This window comes from Arctopsyche grandis, chromosome 12, assembly GCF_051622035.1.
Source record: "Arctopsyche grandis isolate Sample6627 chromosome 12, ASM5162203v2, whole genome shotgun sequence".
In the NCBI taxonomy this organism is placed as follows: domain Eukaryota; kingdom Metazoa; phylum Arthropoda; class Insecta; order Trichoptera; family Hydropsychidae; genus Arctopsyche; species Arctopsyche grandis.
Window position 1 is genome coordinate 28,644,501 of NC_135366.1, and position 20,258 is coordinate 28,664,758.

At 31.8% G+C, this 20,258-nt stretch overlaps 1 protein-coding gene across 8 annotated transcripts in view; it reads right to left on the minus strand.

Moving 5' to 3' along the window:
- Positions 1-1,867: 1,867 nt before the first annotated feature.
- Positions 1,868-20,258, minus strand: part of LOC143920574 (uncharacterized) — a 40,445-nt gene continuing 22,054 nt past the window's right edge. For 3 of the 8 annotated variants that reach the window (XM_077443499.1, XM_077443505.1, XM_077443501.1), the window contains exons 5-7: positions 9,200-9,319; positions 6,450-6,554; positions 1,868-6,342 (exon numbers count right to left, since the gene is read on the minus strand). In XM_077443499.1, the coding sequence (XP_077299625.1) occupies positions 2,120-6,241 (4,122 nt within the window). In that variant the 5' untranslated portion in view covers positions 6,242-6,342; positions 6,450-6,554; positions 9,200-9,319 and the 3' untranslated portion in view covers positions 1,868-2,119. Of the gene's footprint in view, positions 6,343-6,449; positions 6,555-9,199; positions 9,320-18,820; positions 19,287-20,258 lie in introns of those variants that run through there. The other 5 variants (XM_077443500.1, XM_077443502.1, XM_077443506.1 and 2 more) reach the window with 3 other exon arrangements.

Consider the following 20,258-nt stretch of genomic DNA (forward strand, 5'->3'; position numbering starts at 1 on the left):
TTTCAAATAGTACCTTAAAAACGTATTACAATGTTGCATTTTTTAATCATAATGGGTCTTCGAAGATCCTTCCTTCTTCTTGCATTTCAGACCGAATAATAAGAAAAGAATCAGCTGAGTTGGTAAAATTTAATCTAAAAACTGTTTATTCAATACTTCCCATACAAACCTATTGCTCATCGACCTTGAATTAGAACATCTGTGATACTTTACCCATTCCACCAAAAAGCAAACACTTTTTTACAATTCCTCATTCATATTCGCATTTTATTGCAGATTTTGTTGGCAGAGTTTTAAATGAAACAACCTTTGTATGTTATAAAGATAATATTTATAAAAATATAAGACAAATGAATACACCTCCAACAAAAATGGCTTAAGTTCTTTCTTAATATTACTACACACGTATATTAAATATACATATTACATTACATATATCCTTCTATTTACTTATATTACATACATATGTGCCCCCTCATACTACAATAGTCAGGCACAAAATTGAAAATAAAAATGAATGGTTCTTTGTTACATTTCGTTTAAATTATGTAAGAAAACAATTTTCCAAATTAGTCTTGAATTGAACAATTTAAAGCTTTGAAATCATAAAGTTTAACGAAAATCAACACTCATTTATCATGAAAATAAATATTGCAAATCCGATAGCAAAATAATCATTCTAATTGGATTATATCCATTGTATTTAAATATATATTACATATAAAAGAATGAGGTGAAATCTGAGATATTATACATACACATGTTTATTATGTAATATATGTTCTAATGATCTGGAAGATATATTTGTATACACAAAACTGTATGTTTCACTTAATTTTTGATTATTGCATGTGTCTATTGAAATTTTGGCTTAAGTTAACTTTAAAAATAATTTGAAAGAAACCTTAAATGTCTAGAAATATTAATAATCATGACCGATTATATTATTATTGATTAAAAATTATTTCAATATTATTAATTATTACCTCTTTTGGTTAGAAATTTAGGTTTAAACAGGAGAATTTTTATACAAATTTCTAAAATTTTATGAATAAATTAATATAAAAAATAAGCAATGATAAAATGATAAAAGAAGTATTAAAATTTCAACCACTCTAAATAGATTAAAATTAAAATGAATTTCTTAATAACTACAAAATTAAAAATTATTTCTAAATAAATGACTCATTTTTATTTCTCAATTTTGGATTTTTGCATGTGTGGATTGAAATTTTTGACTCAGGTCAACTTTTAAAACCATTTTAAAGTAACCTGTTATGTCTAGAGTTTTTATTAAATATAACATTATTATAATATATAATATTATTGATAATAACTAATTACAATATTATTAATAATTACCTGTAATGAATTTCTAAATTTTTAAAGAATAAATAAATATAAAAAAGCAATCATGAAAGATATATTAAATTTCAATCACTCCAAATAAATTAAAATTTAACAAAAAATCTTAATAACATATGTAAGTCAACAATTATAAAATAATTAAAAAAATCTAACTTAATTGAAAAAATATAAATATAGAATAAAGTGACTGTTAAGTTTATATTTAGTATGCATGTGCACTGTGTACGCGAAAAGTCCATTTAATGAATCTCCGCCGAGCTATGCATAACCATTAATGAAGCTATTTGTTTGTTTTAATGTAAAATATTGCCATATTATAATTATATTGGTTTAAAACTTATGCTTTGTAAAAGTTAGACTTTCTATGTATGTATGTATAGGTACATATGTATGTACATACTTTTGATTAAATAAAACATACAAACCCTTTGGTTAAATATAGTTAAAGGTCATTTGGCCAAAATTGATTAATTATTGCTCAATTTTTTTTCTTGGAAATTTTTAAGACTCGTTCTTGTTGAAAGTCAAAAATTATCTGCAGTGTTTGAAAAAAATCCTCGTTAAATAGTATTTAATTTGATTTTTTTTTTTTTGTAGATGAAAAACGTAATATTAAACATGAATCATAACAGTTTTTAGTAAATACTATTTAGTTCATAATATTCTTCTGAAATGGTCATTTAGGCCGATTTCATAATTACTTTATACATTTCAGTACTTTTTTATTTCATTAAATTACTTTATGGTTTAATTACGTTTTTTTAATTATTTGATTTGGATTTGCTCCCACTTTTATTAGATAATTTATCGCTTCAGAATTATTACGTCTTTTAGCAATGAGGAGTGGTGTTTCGCCGAATTCATCAGGAAGATCTATTTCCACTCCTTTGTCGACTAACAATTGCAAAATTTTAACATTACCCCCTTCTGCAGCGCAATGCATTGGCGAGCGATACGCTCTATCCAACATAATGCCTAAATATTTTACTTTACTTAAAAGTAGTTCAGATAAATCCACATCACAATATATTGCAGCATAATGAATCATTGTTTCGTATCTTTGGTTCACTAGATTTGTAGAAGCTCCCAATTTCATTAGATAATTTATCGCTTCATAATGACTACATCTTACAGCAATGAAGAGTGGTGTTTCGTAATATTTATCAAACGTGTGTATACGGACTCCATTATCGTAAAGTAGTTGTAGAATATTAACATTGCCCCCTTCTGCAGCCCAATGAAGCAGCGAGCGATTGGCTTCATCTCGAATATTTAGATTTGTTATCTTGCTCATTAGCAATTTGAATACATCCTCATCACCATTTCTCGCAGTGTAGAAAAGCGCTGTTTCGATCTCTTCATTTATTGTACCAGGATTTAAAAGATTTATAAATACTTCAATACTGCTATTTTTTAATGCCGCCAAAACCAGAGGTGAGTTTTTGTTTTTATCAAACTTATCTACGTTCATTCTGCAGTTTAATAGATATTGAGTGATGTAAGCGGTAGAATCTTTTAACGCAAAATGAAAATCATCGCTTGCTTTAAACAGCGATTCGAAGAGATCGGGTTTCGTCACTTTAAATGTTTGAAGAATTTCCCCACATTTATCGATATCACCCATTCTTGCTGCTTTTTTTAAACGGGCGTAGAACAAATCATCATCGTTGCAATTTGACATCAGAATATCAACGACCATATCGTGACCTTGAAATACAGCCACGTCTAATGGAGTGTCGTTTTTGTAACAATTTGATTTCTTTGCTTTCTTGGCAACGAGAAATTTTACAATTTCTTCATTCCCATTACGTGCGGCAAAATAAAACGGCGTTTCATCAAAAACATTTTGACAATTAACTTCAGCCCCATTTTTTACAAAATATTTAATTACATTTATATCGCCGTGTTTAATCGCATTGTGCAAAGGAGTATCGTCTAACTTATTTTGACAATTAACATCAGACCCATTTTCTACCAAATATTGAATGACATTTATATCGCCTTTTATAATCGCATTGTACAAAGGAATATCGCCATTACTATTTTTACAATTAACAACAGCCCCATTTTGAAGTAAAAATGTAATGACATTTATATCCCCGTGTTTAGTCGCATTGTGCAAAGGAGTATCGTCATCGTCATTTTTACAATTAACATCAGCCCCATTGTCGACCAAATATTGAATGACATTTATATCCCCGTGTTCAGTCGCATTGTGCAAAGGAGTATTGTCAGAATCATTTTTACAATTAACATCAGCCCCCGTTTTAACTAAATATCTAACGACATCTAACGACATATTTTCACGTTTCGTCGCAATGTCCAAAGGTGTTCTTCCAATAATATCTTTACAATTGATACAGTCACTTTCACATATTTTAGATATTTTAACCATCACAGTAACATCATTCCGATAACAAACTAATAAATGCATGGGAGTTAGCTTAGTATAACAATACTTGGATTTACCATAATGTTTTTTCACTATTTGGGGGTAATTAGATAAATATTCCCATACACTCATTATATGCTCTCGAAAATAGCTTTCTTCTAATAGCTTCAACGCTTTTAACAAATACTTTTCATCCTCCTTCTTTTCAATTAAATACATTTTAACAGCTCGTTGTACCAAACGATGGACGCTGACTTTTCCTTTCTCGACATTCACCATACTATAATCTCTAAGCAGTTTGAAGGCCTTCTCAAGTTTTTTTTCGTCTTTTTCAAATTTTAAAAATATTTTTTTGACATCGATATCGTGAGGTGCCAGGTATGAAATGATTTTTAATATTGACAAAGCCGATTCCCCGCATTCTCCAATCTGAACAAATTTTCGCATTGTGATTGACCAAGTCGTCGCAATTGTTTTCTCACACACATTATCTTCTCCATTGGGGCCCTCGCTGAGTAGTCTTTTCCATTGTTCTGTATATAACTGAACATAATCTTTTACTTTGCATATTTCGCTATCTTCCCATATACTGTCTTCATTTTGCTGATTTATATATCCAACCACTTGCCAAATCGCTAACGGAAGCCCATCCAATAAACTATTTAACAATTTAAGATCGGCCTCATCTTCGTCTTTTAAATATTTCATAAAATAGGCCACAGCTTCATCTTCGGTGAATTTATTTAAATATATTAATTTAATATCACCTTTTTCTCCGATGTCCCACTTTTGGCATCTAGAAGTGATCAAGGTATGTACGCAATTATCATCAGCGGAATTATTGAAAATAAACGGTTTAATGTCTTTGTATTCTTCTACGTTATCAAATATCACGAGTGTTTTCCCACTTTTGTGTAAACGTGAGTAAATTTCTGTAACAACGCTATCTCGTTCTTCCTCAAAAGATATCTGAATTTTCATTTGTTTCGCTAACTCTTTAAAAGAATTCTGTATAGTTTCGCTCTTTTCAGAATTAATAAAAACACGATTATAATAATATTCTTTGTATTTGAGTGCATATTTTTTTGACAGTTCCGTTTTGCCAATGCCTCCCAGTCCAACGACGAAAACTGCCCGAGAAATTACGGCGGTTGATTTTTCCATTAATGCATCATGTATTTTTTTCAATTCTTCTATTCTTCCCTCAAATGATTTCACGGGAGGCGTAATGCAAAATAAAATAGGATCATTAGATTGTTTTTGATTTGTGATCATTGATTTAACTTTTTCTATTTCATGCGGAATATCCCTATTTCCGCTACATGTCGTCTCTATATGTATATTAGTTTGACCAAGTTTTTCTAATTTATTCTCCCGGTGCTCCTTACTACTAATGTTGTCCACTAACATCAACACATTATTTCTGCTCTCATGTCCTTGTTTTTGAACTTCATCTTTGATATTTTCCAAATCAGCTTTTGCTTCATTAACAGCTACTCCGTCGTTTTCATTTATTGATTTCAATATTGTTGTGCGCTTTGAGTCATAAAAGTCTCTATTTTGTGAATACTGTGGATGCATGCACGTTCTTTGACATTTTCCAGTATATCCATATTCTGTATTTAAAATTTCATCTGGTAAAAGACGTCGATAACCGTATTTATCGCATTTAGATATATTTCTATCAAGCACATCATAATCTTCTAAATCTTCTATTTTTACTACAACTCCAACTTTGTCGAATAGACTGGACGTTCTCCAATCATTGTGTATCTTTTCACACCCTTTGCCAAATTCTTTACATTTATATTGAATGTCGTAACCGGGTTTGAATTGAATACCTGGGGCTATACCCAATCGTGTATTGGATCTCCCCTCTATTACCTTCTGAGCATTTAATTCAAAATCGCTTTTTGACGGGGACAATTGAGGTTTGAAAGTTTGTTTTAAAGATCTCATTTTTTTTTGGAATTTATCCTTGAAGCCGTGTTCACTATCTGATTCTCCATAAATTTTAAAACTGTTCAGAAAACGCTGGGCAGCATCCTTTGCTACTCTTTGAATTGCCTTGTGAGGTCCTCGCTTAGAAGTGATTCCATTAAACTGCGATTCATAACTTTCAAATACATCAACGGCAATATCCACAAACAATTGTCTGCCTTTATCTTTATTTTTGTGAAAGCCGTAGACTATCTCATGATACTGTAATGATTTGTTTTTTTCTAAGACTTGAAAGGGCTTTTCAAACACAAGCTGGGAAAATTTCACTAATTCGTCCACTCCTTTTTTGATTTGTGAAATTCCTGGAACAGTTGTCGAAACTTCTGGATTTTTTCCCGATTTCTCAATTATTCCTCCATCTTGATGGGAAGTCAATGCAGATTCCAGTTCTGTGACGAAGCTCGTTACAAAATATTCCAATCTCTGTTCTAGAGAAAATTCAGGATTTTCTCCGGAGGTTTTCGAACTGCTGGGTTCCATTTTTGACACGAAGTCGAGCGAAAATCTTCACTTACAATATAAGAAATATTAGACTTGCAGTTTTTCAACTAATGCATCCAATTTGAAATTCTCTGCTAACACTGTAATCAAAGAAAAAAATCAAGTTAATTTTTTTTGATCGTTCAATTTAAAAAAAAGTATTAAATATGAAATAAGTCAATTGTTTCAAATTTACTACTTTATTTACCTATATATATAATCAATGTCTGTCTGTCTCGAATAGGCTCCTAAACCAAAGAACTGATTACGATGAAACTTTCAGGATTTTTTGTATGCATGTCCAGAAAGATTACTGTGAAAATAAAAAGGGAAAAAACCTCTTAATATTAATCATATTCGTAATAACATTTTGGTACAGAACAATTGCCATATTGCTCATTTTGGTCATCAATATAAGTTAAGGTATCATCCGCAATTACGATGGTGAAAAAATATCGTATTAGACACGTTTGAAAATACTGCATCGTATTACACGGTGACGTTTATCTGTCACATTCATCATTCACATCGGTAGTTTCATTACTTTTCACCCTGCCATCTCGCTGTCAAATTTAATTATTTAAACGCCTATAACTTTTTCTTTTTTGACTCTATATTTTATAAAATTTGCTTTATAGGTTCTCGTTATCTCTAATATATAAATATTTATAGTTTTGTGGAGGCTATCTGAGCCAATGGTCTTGGGTGTTGCCACACCAGCCTTTATGCAGGGTGGCAACACTGTTCGGTTTACGTTTAACCTATAACCTCAAATCAAAACAAACTTTCTAACCAATACAGGCTTAATATTTTATTTTATTTTATTTTATTAATTGAAAAATCAACAGACAACCGGATGTACATAGATACATATGTATAAAAAAAAATAGTAAATATATAATATATGTAACATCCGAGTCCAATAACTGATTTTTACAAAGATAATATAAAAAAATGAAAAAGATAAATATAAGGAAAACAAATGAAAAAGAAAAGAATATAGGCTATAACATGACAAAATATGTAGAACATTACATAATTAAACTATAGTATTAAAATATTGGGAAAAGGTTATAAAATAGAATATAAGAAGAAATTGAAATTTACAAATATAAAATAAATGAAAAAGGTAAATACAAAATAAACAAATGAAAAGGAAAAGAATGAAAGCTATAATATGATTAAATAGCACATTACATAACTAAAATAAAGTATAAAAATATTGGACATATTGGAAAAAGGTTATAAAATATAATAGAATAGGAGAAGAAATGAATCAATCGGTCAAGATTCTCTTGATGTTAGACCTGAATTGATGTAGGGAAATACCAAATAGATCAACCTCATTCAGCTCTCCGTTAAACATACGATAAATGCGCTGCAGATAAGAATATTTTTGGGAATTAGTATTGAAAGGATCAAGTGAAAAGAGTGCAACGTATCTAGAGTACCGAACTGGGATTCTGAAATTAATCTTATTCAGTAAATCAGAACAATCAAGGAAACCATTTATGAGCTTAAAGAAGAATATAGCATCAGTATGTCGTCGCCTGACAGAAAGATTGTTAAAAGATAGGATTTTTAAAATGTCGGAAACAGTAGAATGGGTATAGGTAGGAAAAAGGTAGCGTAAGGATTTAATAAATTTAAGTTGAACTTTCTCAATACAATTAATATGGGATAAATAAAAAGGTGACCAGATAATTGAGGCAAATTCAAGGTGAGACCTTACAAAGGAAAAATAAAGTAATTTAAGTACATAAGGATCATTAAAGGTTTTGTTGAGCGGAGTAGGAATCCAAGAGATTTAAATGCTTTGTTGGTAATAAAAGAGTCAGGAGCCAGGATCATAATTTTGATTGAAACCCCAATCATTGAAAACCCTTTGATTGAAATATTTATCATGAAATCCCACATATTTGTACATTTGTTGTTGAAATATTGTTTAAATTGCCTTTTTATTTTATTTATATTTTAGTACATTATTTTATTACTACAGTTTTATTAAATACATTTATTTTTTACTACAGTTTTTTTTTACTCGAGTTTTTTTTTTATTTTATAATTCATTTAACTGTCATAATGTTCTTCTATCCGAACAATGTATTACACATATTGAAACAATGTACTATAGTATTTTGATGCGCCATTATTCATTTTAATCGTTTTATATTAAAAATTAAATTTGGTTTTTTTAAAATATTAAATTATTTGAAAATAATATTATATTTAGTAAATAGTAGACGTAATAAACGTTTAAGAAAAATTCACATTGCACTGGTGACTTGCCGATACTGTCGCTTGAGGTAGGTAAGTACACGTGTCAAAATTTTAAATTTTTTTTCACACCTTGGCAAAGTAAAGAAACATCCCATCTGACGTTTATTGAAATTAAAATTGTTATTTTTATACGATAACTTGAATAAATATATATGTAAATATATTAGATGTAACGAAAAAGTATCTTAATCGTTTTATTCACTGTATCGTAACAATACGTGAACCAATTAAAAATAGACCCATTAGAAGCATGCATTTTTACCAAATAAAAATTTCAAATGAGCTGTATATATACATACTTTTTTTTGATTTTTTAAAGTTACATCATTATAAAAAGGTTAAGAATGTGAAAATTATCAAATTGTCTTAAATTCAATATATCAACAATGTATCATTAATATGATTGTTTAAAATTCTAAATTTTGTTTGTTAGTATATCATAATGAATAATTTAAACTTAAAGAGCATTTTTTAAGCTATAAAACGATTCTTTGTTGTCCTTCATTTTCTTCAAAAAAACATGGTCACCGTAGGTATATTAGAAATAGTAAACATTGTTATAGTGGTTTGCACTTTTTTTTATACTAAGAGAAAATAAAGACACGGACTTGAACCTACCTGCTTTTAAACGATTGCGATTGCTAAATTATTATCTACATACATATTTGTCAAACTCACCTCAAATTGGATGCATAAATGTAGAAGTAAGACTGGAAAGGGTTCGATTCGTGACCTTTGTCCAAATTTATGTTCATTCACTGGCTGAGAAATGAAGATACGATGTTGCAGTAAATAGAGCTGAAATATTAAATGATTAAAATTTAATTACAAGTGAAACATTGCAGTATATACATTTTAATGCTACATATAAAACATACATATACGAAGCAATTGAATTTAAATACGTAATAATATGTGTAAAAAGAAATGCGACTGTGAACAACCCAGGACTCGTGTCTGTTTTTAGGGAATATAAGAAGTATAATCAACAAAATTTGATAATGAAACACACATACCGGCTATGAGAGCATTTTCGATACAAGTTATATTTGGCTGTGTGTGTTAGTATGTGTGGATGTGTATTTTGGAGATATTTTGAATACCGTTGTTCTATCGGACTGAAACTTGTATCAGATACTGAAATGCTTATCGATACGACGTATTTTTTTATGATTGTGATATAAATATAATCGGCCGTTGCATCTTCTGAAGATGTCAAGGCTCTTCAATCTGATATTATTAATCTAGAGAAACACTACACCTTTAATCAACTGGAAGTCAATCCCACCAAATGCAGCGTTGTCACTTTCAGTCGAAAACATGATCCCTTATAGAACGGTTATATACTAAAGGGAGAACGTTTGTAAAGAAACACGGTAATTCGTGACCTGGGTGTGCTCCATGATTCGCACTTACTGTTCGATAAACACACCGATTATATCGTCTCGAAGGCGCTTCAGTCATTACGGTTTATCTTACGTCTTTTTACAGATTTTAAATGTTTAAAATCCATCAAAATATTATATTATGCCTTGGTTCGAAGTAATTTAGAATATGAGTCCAAGTTCAGATCTGAAAACCCCCTCTGGAGAAAGTCTGAAATGGCAGTCAGTAATAAAATATTTAGGAGCAACGTTTGATAAAAGAATGAGATGGGCATCTCACATTGAGGCAGCGAAATGCAAGGCGATGCGGGGTATATCCTCAATATATCCAATATTTAATCGCCATAGTTCTTTATCAACGCTAAATAAAATAAAATTATATCGCGCGCTCATATTACCATTATTAACCTATGCTTCACCTGTATGGAATAACGCCTCGAATACTAACCTTTCCAAGCTCCAAGTAATACAAAATAAATCCCTAAAAATAATTTATAATACACCCATATATACTAACCTGAAAAAACTGCATGCCATATATAATATTCCGTTTGTTAGAGACATTACTAACAAACTAACCAGTAGATTCTATGACAGAATCACTAATAACCATACTAACACACTTGTCAAGAGTCTCGGTGATTACTGATTACAACAAAATGTCTATACCCTTCAGGTATAAACACAGATTACCTAAACACAATCTGCTTTAGGTCATTGACTTTAGAGAGTCTTTAATTAATATTATGTATTAGATGTATTATGAACATTTATAAGGATTGTAAATAGGTTTTTGAGCTCTTTTTCCTATTATGCTTTAGATTAACATTAGAATAATATAATACTGTGATTACTAACCAAATTAAATCAAATTGTAAAATAGAAAATGATCAGTAGATCAGTAGCTATTAAAAAAGATATAAGATGTATTGTGAACATAATTTCGTAATAATAAAAAGCATTTAAAAATCAAAATCAGAATATGAGTCCCAAGCGTGGAATCCGAGATATGCCACCTACATTGATAGAATTGAGAACGTTCAAAAGAAATTTATACGCTACTTTTGTTATCGCACTAAAGATATATATCATTCCAATAATTACTTAGATGTATGTAAAAATCATCACATTCTTCCACTCGAGCATAGAAGAGAAATAGCAGATATTACATATCTTATGAAAATATTATCTGGTTTAATCAATTTTCCGTTACTCCTATCTAAACTATATTTTAAAATTGCGAGCAGATCGTTGCGTACCTATGCCCCAATTTCAATTCCGCATGCGAGCTCTAATTATAGACAAAACTCTTTTCTGTGGCGAGCAAATAAAACCATATTGTAAGTAATGAAGTAATAAATTAATTTTTTGTATGTAATAAAACGTGTATTCAATTTTCTGACCTTAACTATTTTATCAAAAATATACAAAACTTTATTAGAATACTCTTTTAGCATATGGAATCCTCATTTTAAAATATATTACATGTATCGAAAGGGTACAAAGGAGAATTACAAAGATTCCTTCCGAACTTTCACTTTCAAGTCACTTTCTTATAACGAAAGATTGAAAAGAATGAATCTCACTACACCTGGAGACGAGAAGAACAAGAGGCGACTAAATCAAAGTCTTTAAACTACTAAATAATCATTATAAACGTCATATGTCCAATTTTATTACGTTCAACGAAAACACTCACCTCAGAGGTCACTCGCTTAAACTCCAAAATGAAAAAGTAAGAAGAGGTTAGTAAAAATCTAATTAATTGATCAGAGATTCCTTATTTTCAAACAAAGTGGTTTCAGTTTGGAATAGTCATCCCAATGATATGGTAATCTCTGATAACGTTAATATTTTTAAGAATAAGCTTGATATATTTTTTAAAACTAAAGGATTTCTGTAATTCTTCTTTCACAAAATCTTATATAATTATTAGTTCTTATTTTTATTTTTATTTTAATATTGTCATTTTTAATATATGTATATATTTGTTTCTCATTTAATCTGCAATTCTGCATAAATTGATAAAATATGTATATATCCCTTGGGTCTATCGGCTTTGCCGCCTCCCCCAAGTATTTTAAATAAATAATATATTAAATATTATAAACATTTTTTAATACCAAATTATATATAAAAAGTGGCAGTTTACTCTTGTTTGATTTTTCTTCCACTATTTTTTAGACCATTTTAATATGTGTGCTCTTCACGAGAAAATTCAAGTTTATTTAATCCTTATATCAATGTTATGGAAAACAAAAAAATATTTAGAGATATTTTCTTCTAAGAAAAGTTGAACATGTTGTGACCACACGGGTTTTTCCGCACCGCTGAACGCATCAAGCTGAAAATTTATATTTGTATTCTTTATGTATTTAGATTTGATACGGTTTTGATCAGAATTCGTAATTCGGAAGTCGTAATTTTTTTTAAAACAATATTTCATTATTTTATTTTGACCTTTTAAATTATTTTGACCATCTTGATATTTAAATGTGTATAATATTTATAGAAATTTTAAGTAATTAATACAAAATCAGTTAACCTGAAGTAAAACTTTTGTCTTTTGTAAGTTCCCCTACATTTGCGCTCAATTTTTATCGAAAACACTCTCATAGCCAGTATATATGAACGTGTATGTATGTTTAATTATCGAATTTTGTTTTGTAACCTTCTTATATTCATCGAATACATAGATAAAGTCGTAGGTTGGTCACATCCGATTTTTTTTTCGTTGTGATGATTTTGGCTATTATTGAATCAGTAGCAGTATCTTGTGGAATGTCGGGCCAAGGTTGCACGTGCTGACCGTACGATTCGATGTGGGGGGCCTGAACTGGGATGTCTATACGATGTCTTGGGCATGGGATTAGCACTCACCATGAAGATGTCTTCTTCGACAGTGGCGAGTGTCTCGTAGTCCCTGGGACAGACGTTGCAGACACGAGGGTCTGGTCTCCAGTCGCCCAACCGCACAAAGAGTTTAAATTATTCTGAATGACCTCACAGTCAGAATCAACTCTAATATGCATTAGGTCATTAAAAAAAAAATTCGAGTATGACCAACCCATGACTTTATCTATATGAGGAATATAAGAAAGTTTTAAAACAAAATTCGATATTGAACCGTACAGACAGATTATGAAATACTAATAACTATGACAGCATTTTCGATACATATTGAGTGCAAATGTATGGAAACTTGCACAAGACAAAACTTCTACTTCCGATTGTCGGATTTTGTTCAAATTTTTTTTATTACTTAAAATCAGTATCAATACTATACACAGTAAATATCAAGAATATTAAAATAATTTAAAAGGTCAAAATAAAATAATGAAATATTATTTTTAAAAAAAATTACTACTTCCGGTTTATGCTATCTACCCAAAACCTTTTAAACTCTTAAAAAGTACATAAAAAATACAAATATAAATTTTCAGTTCAATACGTTCAGTGGTGTGAAAAAAAAACGCATGTTTTAAGGGTAAACTGCCACTTCCGGTTCACCAAATTTTACATATATTTCAGTTCAATACATCTAAAGGATTTTGATAACATAGATTCTCTAGAGCATGCGGCCCGCCAAGTATTTTGGTGCAGCTCACGAGCAAAATTCAAAAAAATTGACTATTTTCTGATCTAAAATTTTTTATGTTGATTTGTTAAATGTTTTATCGTTTCTGACATAAGATACAATTCGAATTTAGGCCAAACTAGACCACAAACTTTAATGATCAATTATCATCAATATTATAATCGATCACAAGGTACTCGATAGCTCTCGACGAAATTAATGATCGAAAGGATACCGCACAGTTATTAATTTTCATACGCGGATGTAACTCTAAATTTGAAATTATTGAAGAGTTTTGTCATTGGAATCACTTAAAGATCAAATTTTATCTAGGATAAAATTTGCGAAAATTGTCCTGATTACAATTTAATTATAAATCATTGTATTACACATCAACAAGTATTGTACAAAAATGTGTTAAAAGTTGAACATGTGATATCTTGTATTATTAAACTCGTAAATTTAATACGATCGAGTGGCTTGAAACACAGACAATTCATTGATTTTCTTCAAGATATTGAATCTGAGTTCACAGATGTTATTTATCATATTCGATGGCTTAGCCTAGGAAAAATACTTCGGCGAGTATGAGATTCTTCTTCTTGTTAATGCCTTGTCCGCATCCGGACGTTGGCGACCACCTCGTCGATTATTTGAATATATCCGCATCGGTCTTCAGCGGCTCGGAACAGATCTTCGGCGCTCATATCGGTCCACATGCACATGTTTCGAAGCCAAGATAACTTTTTCCTGCCAATCCATTTTTTTCCTTCTATTTTCCCCATGGTTATCAAACGGAGAAATTCGTATTTTGGACCCCGTATCATGTGTCCGAGGTACTCCATCTTTCTCCGCTTAATGACAGAAACAAGTTCCCTGCCTCTCCCCATCATGCCGAGGACAGCTTCGTTTGATATCTTTTTGGTCCACGGAATCTTCAGCATACGCCTATAGACCCACATCTCAAAAGTCCACGTCTCACATCCGTGTAGTAATACTGTCCAGACGTAGCTCTTCGCGAATCTCAACCGCGTATGAAGATTGAGATGCTTGTTTGTAAGCGCCGCCTTCATTTTTACAAATGCTGTTCTAGCCATCTCGATGCGGATTCTTAAATCTTCATCTGGGTCCATCTCTTCATTCAGCCAGGTACCCAGGTATTTGAATCTTTTTACTCTTTCTATCACCTCTCCATCCAAGGTTAGATTCCCGGTGTCTGTTTGCATTCTATCTACTATCATAAATTTTGTCTTCTTTAGATTTATGCGCAGACCTCTTCGATTGCTTTCTTGATGTACACGGTCTAGAGATGTTTGCAGGTCTGCTAAATTTTCAGCGACTAGTGCCGTGTCATCAGCATATCTTATATTGGTGATCGTCTCGCCGCCCACCTTGATGCCCTCTGCCTCTTGGAGAGCATCGTGGAAGATGGATTCGGTGCAGGTGTTAAAAAGAGTAGGTGATAGGATGCATCCTTGCCTGACGCCCCGTTCTATAGGAATCTCATCAGTGAATTGATCATCGACACGTACTACTGCAGTCTGATTCCAATAAATATTTCGTAGCAATCTGACATCTCTGTCATCCAGGCCAATATTTTTTAATGTTTCCATCAGGCGAGCGTGTTGGACACGGTCAAAGGCCTTTTCAAAGTCTATAAAGCAGATGTACACAGGTTTACGGACTTCTCTGCATCTTTGGAGTAGTGTTTTCATACAGAAAAGGGCCTCTCGGGTACCCAAGCCTTGTTAGCTCTGCTAATCGCCTCTTCACACCGTGAGTAAATTCTGCCCTGTATTATCTTCAATGTGTGACTCATTAGGCTAATTATTCTGAAGTCGCTACACGTCCTCGCGTTACTCTTTTTGGGCAACGGGATAAATATGGCTTGTAACCAATCGCTAGGTACTTCGCCTGATAAATATATTTTATTGAAGAGTTTTGTTAGATCTTCTATGTTATCTTCGTCCAATAACTTGAGAAATTCGGCAGGAATCAGATCCGGTCCAGTAGCTTTCCGACTCTTTGCTAGTTTTATAGCATGTTCCACTTCGGATTTCAATATATATGGTCCCGTTTCTGGATCTTCAATATGCCCTCCGGTTTCTCTATTGTCTTTAAAGAGCAATTTTGTGTACTCGTCCATTCTGATTTCTTCTCATCCATATTTAAAATGATTTTTCCATTTTTATTCCTAAGGAGTATGAAATCTTTTTTTCTGAATGATTCTGTTGCTTCTTTTAGTTTTTTATGTACGTTAAATTCGTCGTGTTTTTCTTGTAATTTTTCAATTTCGTTACATTTATTTTCCATCCATTTTTCTTTGATTTCTTTAATTTTCCTTTGAATTTGGCGGTGAATATTTTTATATTGTGTTGGATTATTATGTTTGTGTTTTCTACGTTCTTCCATTAAATGTATAATTTCATCCGTCATCCAAGGTTGTTTTTTATTAATTATTTGATTTGTTTCAAGAAACTTTTTCCCAGATTGGGTCATTGCTGATTTCATACCTTCCCACTTAAAGTTTACATTACTATTTTCTTCAATACATTTTTTTTTTAAATTTTTATTGAGATCTTTTGTAAATTGTTCGTGGGTCGTAAGATTTTTAAGCAGCTCTAAATCCAATCTTGGTTTAGGTTTTGATGCTCTTAAAATATTTTTTTTAAGTCTTATCTTCAATTTCCCACAAAGTAGATTATGATCGGATGCCACGTCTGCACCAGGGTAGGTTTTCACCGATTTTATACTATTTTTAAATCTACTGTTTATCAAAATAAAGTCAATTTGGTTTCGCACAATATTTTCAGGACAGTCCATTGGGGATTTCCATGTGTATAATCTTCTTTTAGGTAGCTTAAAGAAAGTATTCAAGATAACATACTGCTCTTCCTGGCAAAACTGAACTAGTCTGTCTCCTCTCTCATTTCTTTCTCCAAGTCCGAAGCGACCATTTATACCCATTGTTTCTTCGTCTCCAACTTTGGCGTTTAAATCTCCCATTATAATGTTAACATCATGTTTTTTCGTATATGTCATCAATTCTTTGATTTGTTGATAAAATTCTTCAATCTCATTTTCTTCTTTATCGAAAGTGGGGGCATACACTTATATTATGTTAATATTTATAGGTTTTCCTGCTAATTGTATCATCATGACTCGTTCAGATAACGGAATAAAGTTTCTGTATTTGGCATCTGTATTTGGTTTTTTTTTCATTTCTATTTGCAGATTTTCAATTTCACCTGCTTGATACATGGTCCTAACGTTCCATGTACCAATTTTTCGTACGTTCACCACTTTGAGTCCGGGGATTCTTAGCACCCCTGTCCCATTGAAGGGACGCCGGAGACTCGGGGCCGTGGTTTATTCGAGGCCGAGTATGAGATACAAAAGAAGAAATCGTTCTATTTTTAAAAATGAAAATACTATCGACTTTCCAGAATTAACTGATAATTACTGACTGCGTGATTTTGCATTTACTTTGGACATCGTGAAACATTTAAATACTTTCAACACAGTGTTCCAAGGGAAAAATTTATATGTCCATGATATGGTGAAAAGTTTGAATGGATCTAAATTAAGACTACGACTGTTTCTTCACTATTTATTTATTAAACGGGTAGACCACTTTTCAACCATGAAATTGTTGATGATAGCAGAAAATAAATTTGAAGAATATGGTGAAATTATCAACGATTTAAGTGGTGAGTTTCCATGAAGATTTGGCGACTTCTGAAAAATTGAGATAGGCTTGAGAATTATAAGCAATCAATTGCATATGTCAATATATATTGACAGCGTATCGACGGAGATATAAATTAAGATTATATATTTACAGCTGATTTAAGAGAATTACACCATCATGAAGAAATTTTAAAAATTTTACAACGCCCTAATACGGAAAAATTCGACAAACTTAGAGATTTTGCTCAACCTACATACATATGTAAACAAACATTTTCAATCGTGAATATTAATAAAAATTCTTTACAATAAAGCATCACAGATGAAATTTTACAAGCATTTTTAAGAATTTCAACTACAAAATTTCCTCCCGAAATTAAAAAAAACTGTTAAAGACGTAAAACAGTTTCATTCGTCAAATTAAATTATTTTTTGTATGAAATTTAAAAAAAAATTATGTTCTAATTCCTTTTACGATGTATATCTAAAAACAGTATTTTACTTGCGGCCCGCCGCTCATTTTTAATTTCTAATGTGGCCCTTCATCCAAAAAGTTTGCCCAGGCCTGCTTTAGAGTAAAAATACTACTTCTGGTTGAGGTCAAAATATAATTCTTATCGATAGGACTAACGGTGATCAAAAAATCTACAAAATTCACAAACACATGTTACAATAAATCGAATAAATAATTAAAAATACATACCATCGTATAGATTTCGACTGACCTTAGAGGTCTGGTGTGGTTTTGGCGATAATGCCGGGGGTCACACAAGAGTAGAGATAAACCAGCGAATCGCTTGTCTTAATAACAGGTCGCATTTGTTGTTGAAATATTGTTTAAATTGCCTTTTTATTTTATTTAATTATTTAATAATTGTTTTTTGTTATTTTAGTACATTATTTTCATTTTATAATTATTTTTATATATCTTAATATTATATACAAAACTTAGAAGAGGTTAGTTTTTAAAAAACATTTTTTTTTATTGGTGTTGATTTCAAATAAGATAAAACCGATTGGAAAAATGTAGGAAATAGTGTCAGACCAAAAGGCGAAGTAAAACTAAAATAAAAAAGAGCCTTGTAATGAAATTGCAGAAATTTATTTTGGTAACTAACATTGCTTTAAGAACCGCCGGATTTCTCGAACTTTTTTTTTAATTGTTACAGTGGTTGCTCTCTTTTTGAAAACCGGACATTTTGAAGTCCCAAAATTGTCCTTGGGGACAGTGATTTAGGATCCAAACTTTGAAATCGATACACAAGCCCTTTACAATTAAGCTGGTTAAGACACGTATTTGAAGAAAAGTTACCGAAAATGATCAAACGAGGCTGTATCAAGTATTGAATTCTCAATAAAGAGTCCGATTAAGAACGATATTTATAGCGACATTCTTGCAATTGCGATCACAAAATATACTTTGGATGGAGCATCCGTACATTTTAAAGTAGAGAAACCGACAGAAATATTTGTGGACTTTTTCCAATTAGTACCCAAGTACCTATATACCAGTTATTTGTGTAGATACATAGAATACATCTTTTTCAATCACTGGATAGATTTAATTTCGAAACTATTATGGTAATGGAAAAAGTTAAATCTTTCGCGTTTCACATTGTCAATGTTGTAATGACTAATGATACTCACTCGGTTACAATGCGTTAAAAAATATTAAATAAACTACAAAAGTTTATGTCGGGACCGCACGTGTTGACGCGTTCAATTAAATGTGGTGGCCCGAGTTGATGACTCGGATGCCGATGTGATGACTCGGATGCCGATGTGATGACTCGGGCATGGGATTTAGCACTCAAAGATGTCCTCTTCGACGATGGCGAACGTCTCGTTATCCCTGGGGCAGACGTTGCAAACGCGAGGGTCTTGTCTCCGAGACGATCGGCAGTTGTGGGCGTTGGCTGTGGGCTGTGGGCAATGGGCTGAGAGCAGTGGGTGGTGGGAGGCAGCCGCCCGCCGCAACAACGTTTGTCTTATTACAAACCACGCCTTGCTAAACGTTACTCTGCCTTTCCAGCCAGCTACATTCAAAATATTCCATTTTCCTGTCTTTATTCCGCGTTTTGATGTATTCGATTATTCTCCTCGATGTAGAGTCCTTTAGGGAAGAGGAAACACTTCTATACTCAAATGACGCAATTATAAGTTGACATGTTTGTCAATAATTCACATGATGACACAGTTCCCATGTATTTATTAATTTGCACCGTTGGAAAAGCGTAGTTTTGGCATTATTAGAAAAGAAATTAAAAGAAAAGAAAAAAAAATATTGTGAATCAATTCCGAAATGAAGATATTAATAGAGCCCGGATAACCAAGGTGCCGTTTATTGTTCAAATGTTGTAAATGTATTGTTAAAGGTTTGCCGAACCTTTTTTACAAAGCATTTACAACAACGGAACAAGGAGCGGCACCTTGGCTATCCGTACTCTAGACATTAATTTATATTAAACAATGAATTGAAAAATTTTGTAGAGTAACATTTCTTCTTTCGAATATGATTGGTCAAGATATTTAATTTCGTGAAGCAAATCCATCCAAACACATGTATATATATACATACATATATTTTAGTTGTATTTTATATAAAATAAAATTCCAAATTACCATGTGTACCGACGACAGTTTGTAGTTTTTTCGTGAGTCGATGATATTTGACAGTCAACATCCTGCGTTACTCGAAACTTATAATTTTTTACCATAGGTATTATTACTTCGAGTAGGAAAATTAAGTTAAATATAGAATGTTTTACAGGTTCAAAGAAAGCCAAATTATTTTTTCATTTAAATAATCAAAAAAAGAAATTGGGGGTGCCTCGCAGCGCCCCTTGTCTATGGCGCCCTAGGCACGTGCCAAGGTTTTAGTGGACTTTCGCAACCCCCCGGACCGAATGAAATTTTCAAATTTTGAAAATTATTTTAAACCATGTGAGACGAGCTCAGGTATGAAGATTGCTTGACGACCGTACAAGTGTTTCAATTGGCCCCGAGGCCGATTGGTTAGTTTCCTGCGAAGTAGTTTTCCAAAGATCGCAGTTACTTACTACCCCCTACCACCCCCCTCCCTCCT